The sequence below is a fragment of the Anabas testudineus genome, chromosome 10 (assembly GCF_900324465.2).
Source record: "Anabas testudineus chromosome 10, fAnaTes1.2, whole genome shotgun sequence".
NCBI classification, from domain to species: Eukaryota; Metazoa; Chordata; class Actinopteri; order Anabantiformes; family Anabantidae; genus Anabas; species Anabas testudineus.
The window spans coordinates 5,532,801-5,551,671 of record NC_046619.1 but is presented as its reverse complement, the minus strand read 5'-3'; the positions used below and the strand labels follow the sequence as shown (position 1 = coordinate 5,551,671).

Sequence of the window (18,871 nt, the reverse complement as noted above, 5' to 3'; positions counted from 1 at the left end):
CCCTCCTCCTCTGCTGTAACTCCAAGTCGTGTTTCACAACAGAATCAATCTGCACCAGAAGCACTACTGACCCAGTAGCAACTGGTGATTACCGTCTGTAACAAAACAGGATGACACGGCTTAAAAAAAAAAAAAACAGTGTGCGTTTCACAGAGTGAACTCGATGAGAAGGTTCGGCCTCTCCTTACATTTGGCCATTAGAGAGAGAGATAGAAGAAGGAAGTGCTGTATTTCCAGTCTTCATTTAGCATGAGCCTCCTGGAGGCCTGAATTGAATTCAACTAAAGCTAGAACACTTTGGGGAATATGTGGTGTAACACAACAGAGTCCGTAGTCGTGTCGAACTCGAGATGAACTCAGATTGACCTTAGGTGTGCTTGCCTGGGCACATAGGTGGCTTGTAACTGCGTTCGATAGAAATGGGCTTTTTTTTAATTGTCAGGGCAGTGTAAGGAAATATAATCATCTCCACGAGAGGGGAAATAAATTCACTGTTCTCCTAAACCAAGAGACAAATCCTAACTGGATGTGTCTGACAGCCAGGTCAGTAGGTCATCATCGGCTGCTGCTGGTAAGCCTCTACGGTGCAGTGCCAGGCTTCATCAGGCCTTTCACCAACACTCACACTCAAGCCTGGGTTGAAAAGTCTGACAAGGTTCAGACGGCTTCTTCTGACATGTTTCTCTTGGCTCTGTTGCTCCAACCATAACCAAAGATCAAACATCAAAGGCAGATCATCTGTGGGTAAGTATTCTATAGGACGTCCTTTATACCTTTATACCTTTGAGCCCAGGTAGGCTTTGGCCTGTTCTGCCTCAATTTATCCCGAGCTACCGCACATGTCTGGCAGGCCCAGGCTCTAACTACATTAGCAGCTTTTATCCAGCTGAGGCCTCTAAAGCTGCAATCCATGCAGTCTGTGTTTCCCCTTCATGCCAGCTAGGTGGCACGCCACACTGACAGGGCCTGTGACCGAGCTCTGTCATGTACCACTCAGCCCTAAATAAAACTGAATGGTGAAATAACCGCTCGAAGCATGTGGATTGTTAAACAGCACTTCAGTGTAAGCTTTGAGGCCTAAAGAAGGAACGGACTCTGTGTCTGATAGAGGCATTTGGACAAGTTTTGCTGCATGGACAGTGAGCCAGGACCTTTCTTACACAGCCAGTCTTGAGCTGGGAAAGAGGATCAGACCCGGGATCAAACCTTTCCACATCAGAGAGAGGGATCCTCATAGTAAAAACAACAATCCTCTGTCCTCGGGGTCTGCTGCGGCCAATCACTATCGCCTCGCTCAGGTGAAACCACAGACAGATAAGCCACAGTCAAATTGTACTTCACCTGTCCTGCGATCAGCACACCCAGGCGAGCAACACACACTCTTCTGGCTTCTAATGACAGGAGGCCTTGTGCAGCTCCAAAGACCATTCAAAATACTTAAGAGGCCTCCCCAACACTCAGATAGCAACAAGAGGCCTCAACAGGGGCACACTGTGTATGTAGATGTGTGTGTGTGTCAGTCACCCCTGGCCCGAAGCCCCATGACACTATTCAGCTTCTCCATGTCAGCCCCTCCACTGTAGAGGGGCTCACATGGAGACAGTAAGAGGTTGTGACTGTGTTGCCGGCGTGTTTTAAGGGAGGAACGAGGAGGGAAAATGTTTCGTCTGGAGTGAGTCCGCAGAGGGACGTAAAACACACCAACTAGTCTATGCGCACTGAAAGACAGACAAAGCAGCCTACTGGTTTACAGAAAGTGACAGGAAAAATACCTCACTACTGGTCTGACTTTTTTCCACTTGGAGCAGGTGAGTGAGAAAAAAGATTTCACATTTCAGAAACATAATGCAGATCAACCTCATTGTCATGCTTTCATACATCTACTATCCATTTTGCGTTTCGTCTTTTAATAGTCTATACACGTGATACAATGCCGTGATTGGCACGCATACAATATTGCACACTAAGATGAAAAGTACTACACTAGTCAGTGGCCTCCCACGAGAAAAGGGAGAAACCCTGACATGTTTCGGACAAGATAATGTGGAGAAAAAACTTCGATGAAAAAGGAGCACGAGAATAACAATAATGCAAAGGTGACGTATTCTGAGTGGCGAGGCCCCCAAGGTGCGATCGAGGGGCTGTAGCACCATAAAGAGATAGATACTGCCTCGGCCCTGCACTGTAGGCCTATACATCCACTGGACTGCACTCAGACTGACTGCATGGGACTGGCCGGCCCGGCTTGCCTGGCTCTTTAACAGCATCCATCTTTGCTCTGACAAACAGCCTCGTCCAGCCTCTCCTGGTTTCGTTTTTTCTTTTTTTGTTGCTGCTTTTTTTTTGTTTTGTTTTGTTTTTTTTTTAAACATCATGGTGCATATGGTGTGCAGAGCCACCCGTTAACATCTCCAAGCTGAATCTCCATGCTCACACCCAGTGCTGCCACAGGCAGTACGTCCCGGGTCAGTCTCCTGTTCCAGGGAGACACCTCTCTGTTCTGCTAGAGGCCGCCGTGCAGCCATGGGTGCTGCTAGTGATTCTAGGCTCCAGGGTGCCATGACACACTTGCGCCCACCCCACCCACGTTTTCCAAAGCATGCACACAGCAGCACCCATTTTTCTAAAGGGCCCACTCTTTCTGTTGCTGCCCACTACCACTGTTGGCCCCCCCCCCAGGCTCCCAGCAGCCTCTCATCTTACTTTAGGTGTTGCCACCCATGTTCCACGCACTGCGGGGGTGTAAATCCCGCAGCTCTGGTGAGTATATATATATTTATGCCTACATAACAGCACTCGTAAATGAAAACGTACAGCGGTCGAGGTCACAGACCATCCACGTGAGAACACGTAAACGAGTGGAGTGTATAAGGCACGGGTCGTAATGACGTCAGAGAGGATGCGTTGCCTCACCGCGCGCTGCGCTGACGCGTCTTTTATCTTTTTTTTTTGTTTGTTTTGTTTTGTTGTTGTTGTTTACGCGCCTCGCGCTCCCATAAGTGGACCATATCTTCTTGCATCCCCACCCCCCCCCCCCAGAGGAAAAAAAAAACCAAAACAACAGAATAACAACGAAAAACCTAACCCACTGAAAACGTGGGTATCTTAATAAGGATTTTTTTTTACAGCTGATTCACAAAATCATAATTAGTACATCTAAGTTAGCACTTTTTTCATTTAGGTTTATATGGACATGGTGCAAGAGGGTTGATATTCAATATAGTAGCTCAGAGATAGATTTATCCCGTTGGTTTGAGGCGCACAAAATAGGCTAATAACCTTTGAGTGTTAACTTCTCCATAATGGCATGATAGAAATGTTTTCATTAGCCTACTACGTTTTAGGTCAAATTAAAGACTACAGCCTACTTTGCCAAACTTCACACGCATGCTGACAGGTGTTTACAGGCCTGTTTGGCTGCGTTCATACACTTTTTGCGCGCTCTCATGTTTATTCTGCGTACCTTTCTAATAAACTATACATCTGGTGTCAGGTTTTGGTTTCATAGAGTCCATAATATATTCTGTTTGTGCTGATGTCAAATATTCGTTCTACATGAAGACTGCCATTTAATATAATAGACCTCTCGTTTTATTTTTGATTAAATCTTAGTATATTACCAGTTTGAAAACATTTAAACATTTGTTTTTCGAAATAGCTTTGATGTGTGCAAAATCTGTCATCGATAGAGATATAAACACTCTGTTCATTGTCATTTAAATCAAGTAGGAAACAGTTCATATCTTACAGTTCAATCCTTGATAGCAGCGGCTTACTGTTACATGGGTGGTAAGTGGGGTGACATCCAGTAAAATGAGCGAGGAGACAGCGGGGGTGCTGCCATGTCTGTGGAGGTTGTGTGTGTGGGGTGATTTCCCTTGGAAACTCTCTTTCTAATTTACAGTTACAAGTCTCGGTTTGCCTCAGAGTTCAGTTTAGTCTTGGTTGTTTCGTTCCTGCTCCCCTAAAATCCGCGTCAGTCGTCGTCGCCGTCGTCTCCGCCGTGCGGGCCCTCAGGTAGCAGTTCGGAGGCCCGTTTCTCTCTACTCCTCTCCTGGATCTTTCTCATCTCCTCCGCGTATTTACAGAAGGTGTTGCCGAATTTGGACCACACTTTGCAGGGAACCGTAATGGAGTTCCGGTACGTAGGCTTCACCTCGCTGACCCGCATGAAGACCCCGTACTTATTGGAGCCCACGTCGAAGAAGAAGCGCTTGTTGTCGACCGTGAGCGAGGTGCCCTCCGGGAGCTCCGCCGGCTCCTCGTCCACCCCGTAGTCGTCTATGAGTTTAGCCAAAGCGTCGCGGAACTCGATGAGACCCTGCGCCGGCAGAGCGATGGTCTGGCCTTGTGCGCTTCCCAATCCGGGCCCCCGATTAACGGTCTGTCGGATCCTCAGGAACCGCCCCCTCTGGTTCTCTTTCAGATCCATGTAATATTTCCGATTCTCCCGCACCAGGAATTCGCTCTTCAGCGCCCGCCGGGGCTCATCCTGCACCATGTCTGGGTTGGTCGGGCCCAGCTGGGCGTAATGTTCGATAAAGTCCCCGAGATAATCGCGGAACTCCACGGCCACCGACATGGAGAGAGTGAGGCGGCTCTTGTTTCCCCCAGCGCCGACCTCGGCTATCTTTAGGAAGCGGCCTTTCACATTCTGCTTCACGTCAAGGTAGAAGCGCTTGTTCTGGATGTCGACGCGCTTGGAGGCGAGCTCCTCGGTGTCATGCTGCAGCCGGGACATGGCGCCCATCGCGCCCGGGGGCAGCGAGCCGGGGCCTGCAGTGGGCCCTCCGTGGTCACTGCCACTGTCTCTGTCCGCCATGATGCTGCCTCCCTGCTTTACCTTCCACCGTCTCCCTCTGCCTGCTGCAACCTCGACTGCCCGTCAAAGCACTCCGCCGCTCTATCGCGAGACGTGAGAGGAGAAGAGGATGAAAAAATGAAAGTAACTGTAGTTTGTGTTACTGTAGTACTCAGAGCGGGCTGCGTTCAAGACACTCGCACTGTTTTTACAACGTGTCCCACGAATTGTGCTCAAGCCTTTATACTGCAAGCGAAAGTTGCCCCCACCTCTGTGATAGTGAAACACTGCAGTACTAACATCAGCATACACAGACAGATAAACAGATGGACCCAACGCACATAGAGGCTAGACTGCACACTGAAAGCCAGTGAAGCAGGTCTGACAGGATGGAAGTCATACCTGCTGGTTGTGGGTTTGGGTGTTTCAGCACCATGGACAGTTGGTGGCGGTTTTCAGCACCACAGACACTGAACTGGACAGTCCTTGTGAAAGCAGACAGAGAGACAGAGAGAGCTATGGGGAAGAAATTTGTGAATGAACAGTAGATGATGGCTGTGAGGAAGTCTAAGGGAGGGGGCCAGTACACTGTGAAGCATCATGAATCATTACCCTGTGATTGGACTTGCTTGTGTGTGTCACTGTTTCTCAATGGGAAACTGTTGATGGGCTGGAAAAGGTTCATCAGTGGAAAGAATTAAAAAACTCATCTTGGACAAGTTGTCAGAACTAAAGAAAAACTGCAGCTATTAAAATAATATCTGAAGAAGTTTGGCTTAAGGCCATTAAGGTAGAAAACCACTTAAATGTGCATTTAAATGACAAAACAATGCTTTATTGTGTATCATTTTTATACAATTAACATGCAACAGCTGGGATATTGATCTAGTTTTTTATTAGTTACAGAGCTGGCAGCTATCCTGACAATCTTTTATAAATTACAGTAGACCTACACTTTTGTGGTGAGACCATTTGTTGCTTGTCTGTGTTGTAGAATTGTAAACAGGACATTTAGGGGTTTTGCATTAAACGCATTTAAAGGCATCATCTGGGAATATCTGCTTCATATGGATTCACACAGTCAAACAACTAAATCCCTCAATTTAAAGGTAATTTTTGATCAGAGGAACTACCAAACATCCCAGAGGACATAATGAAGTTTTAGCAGCAGCAGCCTTCCTGAGCTGCCCTCCGGAAACCTGTATGCTTAATGAAATTGGAGAGCCGTGGACTATTATTAATATACAATAGACCAAATCTAAAAAAGTAGGCCGGAACCATGTTCTTTTATTACGCATTTGAAATTTGTGGCATGTATAAGTCACATACATTATGTGAACTGTAACTACATGTCCTAACATCAGTTTAACCCCAAATATAAAGTTTGATTTTGAATGAATTGTTGATAAAAGCAGTGATGATAACCTGGAATTGAAAGTTGATTTATTGTAGTTTGACAGACGGCAAAGACCAAATGTAGGTCAGGTGTAAAAACGCAGAACTGTGCTGTGTCTCTGAGACCAGCATATTTTAGCACCTCGGAAAGAGAGTATACCTGGACAGTAGAGCTAAGTAGCCAGAAAATGTGTCACTAGAAGCCGTCCCTCATCAGCACCCTGCTGAGATACTGATGGTCTGGACCCTGTGATGATTCCCACAGGGTCGACACGAATCAGGAAGCAACTGGTGACAGTCTTCCCTGGGTCAGTCAGCAGGAATTGGTTTTAACTCCCCTTCTCTTTGTCAACAAGTGATTTGCTTTTAAAGCTAATTTGGAAATTCTTACATTGTGTGTGAGGGTTGTGAATGGAGGCTTTAATGAACGCATGAGTGGTTAAATGAATAAAGCAGAGACAGATCAGTGAATGGGTGGGAAGTGGGCGGTAAGGGTGGGTCACTGAAAGGATCACAGACTCTGAAGGGATGTATGTTTGTCCTGAAATCCGGTGGAGATCCCTGAACAAGAAATACACTCCCTGTAACATGGAAACATCAACATGTGAAAAGATCAAACCTGCACATTTTACAGCATTTAGCTCCATGGACAGCATACACAACTGAATTCCAAGTAAAAGCAGCTGGCTCTTTGGATCTTAGGCTAATATACCACAGGGTGCACACAGTGAGTCCTCCAGTCCATATGAGGTCTCATGTGATTGGCCTGTTGGGACAGTGCACTAAACCTGTCAAGACTTTCAGCACCATGGACAGAGACCAGTCCCTGATTTGACCCTGTTGATTGTAAAAGAGGTGGATGACGTCAAAACCCGGGTGCATATTGGGATAAAACAAACTTTCTTTCTTGGGATGAACAATGAGGCCTCTAGCAAAGGGCGCACAGCTCCTGACAGGGAGGGAGAGGCAAATTTTATGAATGGTTTGATTGATGGATACAGAGATGGAGGTAGGGACTACTTTGCTGTTGGAGAGAAGATGGGGGACATTTGTGCTCACCATAAAAATCCTAAGCATATTGTGAAAAGCTCCTGCTTAAATATGGGAGATGTGTTCATTAAAAAAAAGTTTAAATAGCTAACTGAGTAGAAGTGGCAACACATTTGGGTAGAGTGCCTTTTCAACATGATACCGATTCGTCCACGTGTTGCAGTACAGTAGTTAGTCAGTATCACTGAACTGCACCAACTTGCATAATATTTAGAAAATGTCAGGATTTGGGTGTGATCTCCTGTAGCGTGCAGCGGGATGAATGTCTGAGGCCGGTGAAGTCTCCAAAGTCCCTGCCCGCTTCTCCATTCTGATGAACCCATTGAGAGAATTTCGCAGCGTTAGTCATCGCAACAACTATCCGCAGTGTGTGTTGTAGGCGCCTATAGCCTCTCTTGCACCTCTTGCACTTGAGATCCACAGTGGGCGCCGTGCAGGGCTTGGCTACAGACGCACTCTATGTGTGTCTGTGCACTGCGCGCGTGATTTCTCCGGCTCCCACCCGCAGAGGTTTAACACAGTCGACCGGCATGGTCACATGCCGGCTGGGTCGGTGGCGGTGTGCCTGTGGGTGCCCGGGTCATTAGGGTGTTTGCGCAGGACGTGGCGAGCCGACGCCAGTGACCGGGCAGGTGATGTTTGCTCACGTAAGCCGCTCGCGTTTGATGAGGGGCGCAGGGGACGCGGCTGGAGGGTGCGCGCTACTGTTGCATCGCCTCACCGGATAACCGCTGCTATCTCATCCTGTCAGTCTGTACCTCTACGGTCTTATGTTCTCTTTCTTATTTTGCTTACCGACTCCCGGATTTGCAGGAGCGGGACTGTTTTGACGAAATAACTGGATAAAGGACCCGACCTTGCGTGTGCGTGTGCGTATCATTTCTTGTGCTTCCCCTGTACGCGCAAGCTGCTTTTTTTCCTTCTAGAGAGGCAATGCGCCCACCCATGCGATGCTAGCCTATTAGCTGAAGAGAGAGAGAGAGAGAGAGAGAGAGAGAGAGAGGGTTTCAGCCCTGGATTCGAGAAGAGGCTAATTTACGAGTCTTGTTTTGCCTTTCAGGAAAAAGGGGTGATAAGAGGGGGAGGGTGGTTGGTGAAGGAGAATGCAGCAATCACATTTTTAAGCATGCAGAAGCGGGCCGTCTCCGGTTCCTAGGCTGGTGTGTTCCCCCATCCGAGGCCAGCAGCCGTATGGGGAAAGCAGCGGCAGACACAGATGGCATGGACACTTCCACAAGGTCTGCCGCTCTGCCCTGCCTGCTCTGCCGGAGCCCGTTCTCCACCGTCTCTCTCTTCCAGCTCGCTCCGCCGCCCAGCAGCACTGCAGCACAGCACAGGCTGACGGCATGAGGCTTGATCCAGTGCATTTCTCCATGCTGGTCATCGGGGTCTCCTTTGCCTGTTACGCCCCGAGTCTCAACTCCCTCCAGGACCAGGCGTACAGATCAGCCGTGGTCATCGAGGGCGAGGTGCGCTCCTCCCCGGAGAACGTCTCCTCCAGGGAGCCCTACAGTGTGAATGTCAAAGTGCTGGACGTGTGGCCCGTCAACAGCGGCGGCCTCGAGAGGGAGCAGCTCGTGACCGTCGGGGACTTCGGTTCCGAGGCCCCGTGCACCACGGTGGAGAAAGACCACAGATATATCTTTTTCATGGACCCGACCGCCGAACCCTTGGTATTCAAGGCATCGCACGCCCCTGTGGACGCCAGCGAGCCGGAGCTGAAGAAGGATGTGGAGAGAGTGTTGTGCGAGGACTGCGGTAAGTTTAAGGCTGCTCCGTTATACCTGCCATACACTCACACTGCACTATAAGGGCCACTGGAGCTGCCACGGTGATGTAAGGAGACAGTCACCGCTCTCTGGCTGCGCGTGCACCTCAGTAGTCTATACACTGTGTCAGTGTGCAGACACATGTGCGTGCGCTCCAGCCGATTGATACTCTATCCTCTGTAACCCGGTCACCCATAATGAAATGAAAGCGTGGCAGTAAAAGTGTGTGTGTGCGCGCGCGTGTGTGTGTGTGTCATGTGAATCCGTGTGCGTACGAAAGAAAGAGATATACTGTATGTGTTTCAATATCTCAGCCTAAGCCACACAGCAGACTTTATCCCAGTGATTACTGAGGGCTGAAACTTCAGAGGAGCTTGGATTCCAGCAGGATCTGCATCATCACATCATTACAGTAAAGTAGCCTGCATGTGGAGTCTAAAGGTGGTGACAAAGCTGAAGGCAGCAGCTCCTGTGACTGTGTCAGTAAGAGAGAGAGAGAGAGAGAGTTAGGCCAAGCATGTGAGGGGAATCAGGGACAGCAACCCCGTCTTCAAGTAACCTCCTTTCCAAACTTTATATTATTGCCTCCAGCCAGTATTAGATGTCGGATCCACTGGTGTTTCATATCAGAAATTGTGGCAAAGTCCTGTGCCAGTGTTGACTACAGTGACAGTCTGTGGGTGGTGGTAACACTTCAAATTGTTGCCAGTTTCCAGCATGGATATCTGAAATTGTCCTTTTCAGTATGCCAGTGACAGAAAGTCCTGTAGCACTTCCTGGTTTTTAAGTGGCACATTTCAGTGAGAAGTAGCTAAAACTGTGTGCAGCAACCGGCCAGGCCTGAGAAAGAGTTTAACGAAAGCTTTTTTAGAAAGGCTTTTTATGTAAATGCAACGGACTCAACATGACACACACACACACACACACACACACACACACACACAAAAGACCTAGACACTGTAGTTTTAAGATAAGCAATCTGGAGTCTTTGTCTGTTTCATATCTTCTTCATTTCTCAGGGACAGTTCAGTTGTTCACCCTGAACAAACTATAGAGACCTTGTGATTTATGTGATTGTATATTATTCAGTCTGCTACTTAGGTGTCTCAGCTGCACTCCCTGCAGGTATTATCTGTATGTCATCCTCATTTAAAGGGCTAGAACACTTTTGAAATTTAGTTGCATCTACTACTAAATCTCCTGTTTGTCATGTAGTAAACCTGAGAAGTGAAGAACACCGACAGGAAGTAGTTTTTCTTTCTGCACAAATGAGAGACAAGTGTGATTATTCAAAGATTTTATTTTCTTTAAATCCAGACTGAACATAATTTTCATAATCTTCAAGCCAACGGTGTCAAGAAAGTGTTAAATCCTAGTAGGAAGTAACTCAGATGTCTTAACAAAGGGTTCATCCAGCATTTGTGCTAACAACGTGACGTTCTATTTTTACCTCTGTGACAAGCTAAAATTATCAAGTCATTTATTTATGACAGTGCTGTTGCGATCAGGCTTCAGTGTAAAACCTTTTTTTCCAGGCAGAGATGAGCTCAGGATGGGCGATACCCATTTCTGAACGGATTCACCTGAAGCTTACATGCGAGGAGAAACACAGCCTATTCACACGATTTACTGTGTGTGGAGACACAATAGATGCACTGTGGCACTACTAGCCTCTGACTGTCATCGTACCATCGTCGTAACCCTCAACTAAATGTAAATATCCAGAACCAGTGATGATGTTAAAGCAGCATTCCACCCCAAAATATTTACTATATAAAACTAAATCAAATCTATTAACAAATATTTGCATCTAGTATCTTTTATTGCTTTATTAAAATGCCTTTCTCTCTTTTCCTCTGCTATGATGTTAGTTGTAAGTTGAGGTACATGGTTTAAGAAAAACAATATGAATATCTTAGAGTACTCTGCAACTCACATGTCAGCTCATGCACTTTCAACAATGTATTATACAGTGCAAAAGGTTTATTGGTCAATATTCTTGCTTTGTAGCTCACTCAGTTTATCTTTTCATTGGTTGGATGCAATAATGTCAGAGTAGCAGGTGAATGAGTTACTTGTAAGCAGGATTTCTGCCCAGTGAACAGGCTGCATTGATAGATAGAAGTAACTGCAGCTCATAGATAGGTTGGTAACGCATGTGTCAGCAGACACACACCCTGAGCCTAACCGATCTTAACCCCAGTGGTTGTGATTGTCTGAGAAAACATTTCTCTCTACAGGACAATTGGCCGTTACAGTAGTTACCTATATCTGATCTCTTTTATCAGTTTTATTCTGCTGTGTTTGGGAGAATACAGCACAAGTTCATAGCTAAGATTAGCTGTGACTGTTAACAGATCATTGTTCTTTGAATGCTGCTTTATGTTGCTGGATGACTGAAGGTACACCTGTCTGCTCCCACGCACTTTGATAACCCAGCAAAGTAGACTTTGATGTTAAATGCTTAAATGAATGGGGGGAGAGGATGCAGCTGTGCATTTCCCAAATGAACAGCACACAGCACATTGACAAAGTCAGTCTGACTTTATTCCACCATGACAATAATACAGTCCACAAAACCTTGGATACACTCAAACATTTGCTACAGCAAGACAAGAATGACAAACATAAGGAGCATTATACATTACAGTGAGCCTCAAGATAGTGCTACCATCTATTGTGTTTATTGTTGTAAAATATCACTACTTGATATGAATCACTTTAAAAATAACTAATAATAAATAAGAGTAGCTGTACTGCTGCTCTGACAGAGACCTATGTTTGTTAACTTTAATCCTGATGAAAATATGGTGCATTATAATTGTTTAAACTGGGTATAATATTGTGTTTCAAGGTTCAATCCAGACTTCCTGCCAGTGTACAGGCAAGAAAAAGTATGTAAACCTTTTGGAATTTCATTATTTTCTACATTAATTTGTCAGAATATATAATCTGATCTTTATAAGTCGAGAGTATTAATAAATATAATAAGTCTAAAATAATAACAGTAGGATTCTGCTCATGTTTTTATTGAGAACAAAAATAAAAACCTGATAGTGGTAGTGAAAGTTCAAGTGACAAAAACCACTAACATTTTGAGTTTGCTCCACACAAGAAGAATGTCTCGCCAAAAGGAGCTTTCAGAGGATCTATGATCAAGAATGGTTGATTTACATAAAGCTGGAAAGGGTTAAGTGATGTCAAAGACTCACCAGTCTACAGTTGGCAAACAATCTACAATTGGAGACACTTTGGGAAGGTGGCTACTCTACCAAGAAGTGGGCAGCCAGTTAAGGCAACAAAGAAACACCCCAGAGTGACAGCTAAAGATTTGAAGGCATCATTGGAACTAGTTAACATCTGTGTTCATGAGTCTACAGTAGGTAAAACATTAAACTAGCAGGGTGTCTATGACAGGACACCACAAAGGAAGCTGCTGCTGACTAAAAAGAACATTGCTGCACGCCTGAAGTTTGCTAAAGAGTACGACACTGCACAGCTGTATTGGCTGACTGATAAAACTTTATTGAACTATTTGTTAAGAACACACATTTGGCATAAAAAGGGCACTGCATATCATCTTGAAAACATCATCCCAGTCGTAAAGTATGGTGGAGGAAACATCATGATTTGGGCCTGCTTTGCTGCATCATGCCCTGGCCAGCTTGCAGTGACTGGAGGGAAGATGAATTCCCAAGTGTATCATAAAATTCTTGAGGATAATATGAAAACGCCTATACGTCAGCTAAAACTCAGAAGCGGGACAAAAGTCAGAGACCAAATCTCAACCCAATAGAGATGCTATGGAACAACTTGAAGACAGCCACACACATAAGACGTCCAAATTATATGACAGAGCTAGGGCAGTTCTGCAGGAAGAATGGGCTAAAATTCCTCCTGAACAATGTGCAGGTCTGATCAACAGCTACAGGAAGCACCTGGTTGAGGTTTTTGGTGCTAAGGGGAGTCAACCAGTTATTAATTCCATTGTGGTTGTTCTCAACATATGCATAAACGAAACAGACTTTTTTTTGTTATTATTTTAGGCACATTGTATTTGTTCTTAGTCTTGACGTAGATGAAGATCAGATCACATTTTATTACAAATTAATGCAGAAAACTATGAAATTCCAAAAGGTTCACATACTTTTTCTGGCCACTATATATTGACATTTATAGCGACATAGAGAAGCACAGACTTCTTGGCGTAAGAGAAACCATGGGTTAGAACAGAAACCAGTATTTAAGGTTATAGGAGTTGAGTAATTGCTGAGAAACCTTTGTTCTGTCCTGCGCAGTTGAAATTGCGTGCATGTCTCCTACTGAGCTGAACAGTTCTTCACTGTATCCCCTCACTACTCTCTCTCTGTTCAACTGTGAAAATAGCTTAAGTGTGTGGACTGCTCGCACTCCCCCTGTTAAAAAGTACAAAACCAATCTTCCACTGTATCTCACGTCCCAGGCTGTCAGATGTGCAATGTAGGTCTTCTGTGATCATTGCTGTTGGCATGCCTTTTGAGATACATTGACAGTTTTTATCCTAAAATAGCTTTATCTGATGCCCAAACATGCTCCTGTCACTGATGGTGTATCTAGTGCTGCATACCTCCAGTCTCATGCTCTCACTCTCTCTCTCTCTCTCTCCCTCCTCTCCGCCTCTGTCTTCCTGCTGTAGCTGACTGTAGCTGAAGTGTGTGGTTCAGCTTATGCCTGCCCTCCTGTCAGTCAGCGACGCAGAGGAGGAGAGAAACAGAGCGGGAGGGAGGGAGGAGATGGAGAGATCTTTAGCTTTGTGGTTACAAATAGATGCTGCAATAATGCATACTGTAAAACCTCCAGTGATAGCCTGGGCATCTTTACCTGATTGAAAGTTAAAAAAGAGCTATGGCTGCTTTCGTAGTACAAGCTGACCGACTCCAAATGGGATCTTTTTGACCCAGATTTGTTTTCGAACAAGCTAAGTCAGATTTTTTTTCAAATAATGGAATAACAGGATGACTGTGCATCAGGATAACTAGAAACTGGTCAGTTGAGCTCAGTGTAAAGACGTACAGATGTTTGGTGGTCAAAGTTAAAATAAAAAACTGTCACTCACTGATGGATGTATCCTTTATTTCACACACACACATACACTGGAGTGGAAAAGCAACTCTAATAGATAAGTAGAAGTAGATAAATGCAGTTATCTTTGTGTACAGTGTTATAATGCATAGGAGACTAATGACTGTCTGAGCTGTCAATGTAAGATTATGTTTGCACGTGTGTCACATAACACACGCAGCAATAACACTTCATCAGCAGCAGTATAATTTCTTTTAGCTGGCATGCTCTGCTGTCTCTGAGCGGAGGTTCACTTCAGCGCCATACAGCAGCTGGAGGGCACAACTACTGTGGCATTGATCTCCAAATCCCAGAATTAGGAGATTTTTTGCTCTGGGGCAGGACGTCCAAACAATCCTTGCAACAGGAAACGCATCCAAGGCCACACCCTTGAATGGGTCGTTAAACCAATCCTAGTGAATTTATGCAGTCATTATGGCCTTGTTTGGTGCTCTAACACGTTCAGCTCCACACCGAACAATTGTTTCTGCTAGTCGGTGATAACTAACTGAGAGAGCAATGTGTTTGAAGATTCTCTGTTTCTTCAGTGCACGTGAACCACATGCTCACGCTGTTTGCACAGTGAACAATGCATTGTGAATTTTTAATTAAGGTGTGTTCCACCTTCAGCCAGAGTAAAGGCAGAACTCAGGCTGATGTAGATACTGTTGGTTAATATGAATATGCATCAAGGGAGACTCACTGGTTGAATCAGTGATTGTGTGTGTTGTGATAGGTCTCTCACTTGTCTGTCTCATCCTTTCCCCCTCTTTGTTGTGTTATCTGTGTCTATTTCAGACACCCTCTGTGCGTCTTTTTCAATCCAGTTTCTCTCCTTCTGTCTCTCAGTGTCCTTGTCTCAACAGAGCATTATACTTCTGTACACACGCACACACACACACACATACACACAGCCATACCAGTTAGCTGTTGCTGTTGCTGCTGTGCTGCAGATGCCCCAGTGTGCTGTCATTAGCAGGGAGATCTGGGGCTGCTATAAATTATGTACGCTGAATAACAGAAGGCAGAGGATTTCTCCCCTCTACTGCCTGCTTGTGTATATGTGTGTGTGTGTGTGTGGTGGGAGGATGTATAGGCCATGTGAGCGCTCTTTTATGTTCTCCTGACATTACACTATTCATCTATGCTCATCGATGTGTGTATTAGCGCACTTCTCTGTGCCTCAGCTCACTCACGACTGCCTAACTCTTGTACATGTCCTTCAGTTATGTAGCGTGTGAGAGAGAGAGAGAGAGACAGTGTGTGTGTGTGTGTCCTTGCTTGTGAATAATATATCAGCACTCATCTTTTCCAGCAGTCAGCCTGAGTAGAAAACTCCAACACATGCCGCTTAAAGGGACCAGACCAGTGCCACTTGGCTCGGTTTGAGAATGAGAGAGTTCTTTGTGTAACCCACTGAAACACACACACACACACACACACAGGCATAGAGAAACATACACAAGCACACACATGGAGATGTACTGCACACACCACCCACACACTCATGCTGCTGCAACTGCACACACCCTCCTCACTGCATCAGCAAAGTGCCTGTTTCAGACAGGATGGATTTGGCTGATGCTCTCTCGGTTTCTCAGTTAAGATAATTTTTCCACAGAATTAGATCAGACATCAGATTCAGATTTGAATAATTAGAAATGTTTATGCCAAGAACTTGTCAGTTGGTATTCCAGATAAAACATTTAAACATTAAAAGTTTGCCACTGTTTTGATAAATCCGAGACGTCTTACTCTTTTCTTGGAAAGCCATTTGAATCTTTGGCATTCTTTTCCATAACTTGTCCTGCTGTGCCAGACTGTCAGGGTTTGGCATGCAGTCTGTGAACGCCTAATATTCACAAAGTTGTAATAAAACATTTTTGACTATTACTGTGGGTAACACTTCGTAAGCTGCTCTCTTTCCTTCTTTCTAACTGCTTTTGAGCAAGGCATTTCATTAATGAAATCTGTCTCCGTTGTGACACTGTGGCTGTTGATTTTCTTATAAACCTGAGGAGTAGTTTTGCTGAAACAGAGAGAGATGCTCTGCAAACACTTCTTTGGAAAGAAAAGGGTTAAAACATCTCTTTGGTTCTATATCGGACTATCTTCCGCTCAGAAAGGTGGGCTATCTTTATCTCTCGTGTTTGTGGCGATGTTTGATGGTGACAAATATAGTCTCTTTATCTGTCTTCCAGATGTCCTCCTCTGCCTCTCTTTATGTTATTGTGGACTATTATAGGATTGTGGTAGATACTTTGATATGGTTGTTGTGGCATCTGTTTATGCCACTGTGTGTGCATGTCTTTTATTATACTGAAATAAAAGTGTTTGCCTTTGAGATTTTCTCCTCATTAATTGAGAAGATGCTGTCAATCCATTGCCTAATTCTAATTTATGAAGTGATATTTCAGTCTTTCTTGCCAACTTGCTTCACGATATCGATGCTTTTTTATTTGTTATTAGGACAAATCCAACAGTTCTCTGATTTAGTCTCAGTTTTATCATGCACGGAGGTAAAACTGCAGTAGATTTACACCAGGAACATTTTATGAATATGATACAGTTAGTCCAAAGTAATACGAACAAAATAGAAAAAGGAAGTTATAGTACAGTAAGCTGTTGTTTTATAATGAATTTTCCATCTTTTAACAGCATATAACAGTCAACATACAGTTAAAACAAAGATAAATCATTTTCATTTACATTTATGCCACAATATTTTGTCATATTATTTGTCATTTTTACACCCACATTCTATATATTGGAGTAAGCTGTGGTTAACTCAGGAAAAAAAAGCAGTGAGACCTCTTAAACAGCACTTCATTGAAGCACTTATCAAACCACAATATACAATCTTGAGCTGAACAAGATGTACCATGGTGCAACCAACCGCACTTACAGTCCAACATGTCTCCATCTAACAACTGCATAAATAACCAAGATGAAATATAAAATTAAGAACTATAAACATGACAGAAAAAGGCCTAAGGACGCCTATTGGAGGTAGGCCATGGCTGGGATTCAAACCCCAGTCTCTTGCATGGAAGGCAGTGCTATTACCATTACACTATCCAGCCACTAAGAATCCTAGCTGAATCCTATCTAACTTAAAGAATGCGAATAGTTGACTGATGTCCATACGTACATCAGGAAGTAGGAGGGAATAAGTCAAATATTATCAAAAATATATACATAGATACAGAAAACTATTACTACAGAAAATAATGTAATTGTAATGTAAAAATACATACAGTTGTTATAAAAAGTCAGTCATAGTTAGTATGGTAAAGCTGTTAAGACCAAGGCCAACAAGAATACATGCTAATTAAAGTTGTTAGTTCGGCAAACAAAACACAGTAACAATGAACAGTGATGATTGGATTTCTAGGTCTGTGCATATCGAATTTTTCTAAAACCATAATATTCTGCATTTTACAGGATTTCCAGGATTTCCTTGAGGTGAGTTGCTAAAATCTGTGGCTGCGACTCCTTGAGGAGTCGCGTGGAGGAAAGCAGCAGCCAGAATGAAGCATAGGTCTTGAGCTGTGAATTGACCATAATGACCAATCATTTATCCCCATTGTTTTGTCCTTGTAAACCTGCTTCCCCTTTGTTTTGTTTTGTTCTTACTTAAATAAAATTACAGTTTTACGTGTCTATTTAGCTTTAATTTATTTTTTCTAAAAACACAGCGTTTAGTAGTGTGAGCTCCTTCCAGTATTTGGATTCAATATATTAATTATAGTTCACATTATATCAAATTTTCATAAATGTGTGTATTTTCATTGATACCAAGCAAGTTTCATTATACTGTCTGTTTATTATTTTGCTAATCACAATATTGTCTACAATAATTGCAATATGACTTTATGACAAAATTGTGCAGCCAGGGTTTGAAAGCATGGAGTTTAGGGTGCATATGATAATTTATTCTGCTCTTGTCGTCCTTTTTTCTCAGTGGTCTATGATGTCAATACTCTGATTAACCTCATTCACTGAGGTCCACTGTCCGTCTTCATTAGTGTCAACCATTTATCTGTCACGTGTCAACCTGGAAACCACAGCATACATTTCAGTCTGTAGATGTGGGTTGCTTCTGCTCCCCTGACTGCATTCATGACTGTATTTCAATTATCCAAATAATAATCATGTTTGGAAATTAGATGTCTATTTTCTTGTTCCAATTCTGTTATTGCTAAAAGTTTATCATTTTCATTAATATTGCATAATTGTACCTAATTTCGTCTGACCAGGACCAAGATTAAGGCTAAAGTCAAATGTCGCCTTTCTTCTGTGAAGCATATTCCAAACCTGACCTAGTCCAAACCTGTATGTAAAAATACAAGATCTCAGCCTCAATCACTTCTTGTTTTATATTCCTGTGATGTGTTTTATTTGTTAAAAAGAAAGTGCCCAGTATGCTCTATTTGAAACGACCAAACACAGTTTAAAAGTCAGATACAAACTGTCTCTTCAGCAGTAGTAAATGAGCAGCCCATCCATTCAACACTGGGCTCACTCGCAGCAAATCTTTTGTTGTGCTTGTCTCTTTGGTAAAAAGCGTCACACGCTGACCGGCTGATAAAAGAGCGTCCAGTGATTAGTTTACTGAGGTTACATTACAGGATTTCTGGGAAATCAGCTTCAAACATTAAAAACTGTTTTCTCTCGCTGCTCTTTAGTGCTGCCAACATTCAAAGATGCCAAGTACAGATTTAATCCTCAGTAAACCTTTGTCAGTGCACTGCGT

General features: G+C 43.9%; 2 protein-coding genes across 3 annotated transcripts in view; one reads left to right on the top strand and one right to left on the bottom strand.

Moving 5' to 3' along the window:
• Nucleotides 1-1,805: 1,805 nt before the first annotated feature.
• purab (purine-rich element binding protein Ab) lies at nucleotides 1,806-4,921 on the bottom strand. Its single transcript, XM_026357775.1, has one exon. The coding sequence runs from the start codon at nucleotides 4,820-4,822 to the stop codon at nucleotides 3,977-3,979; it is 846 nt and encodes a 281-aa protein (XP_026213560.1). The 5' UTR covers nucleotides 4,823-4,921; the 3' UTR covers nucleotides 1,806-3,976.
• A 3,661-nt stretch (nucleotides 4,922-8,582) lies between these two features.
• The window catches only part of nrg2b (neuregulin 2b), a 38,493-nt gene continuing 28,204 nt past the window's right edge, over nucleotides 8,583-18,871 (top strand). For both annotated transcript variants that reach the window (XM_026357022.1, XM_026357021.1), the window contains exon 1: nucleotides 8,583-9,004. In XM_026357022.1, the coding sequence (XP_026212807.1) occupies nucleotides 8,593-9,004 (412 nt within the window). In that variant the 5' untranslated portion in view covers nucleotides 8,583-8,592. The remainder of the gene's footprint in view (nucleotides 9,005-18,871) is intronic.

Bases quoted from the DNA above. Each gene is read 5' to 3' on its own strand.
- purab (XM_026357775.1), bottom strand. From the start codon at position 4,822: ATGGCGGACAGAGACAGTGGCAGTGACCACGGAGGGCCCACTGCAGGC.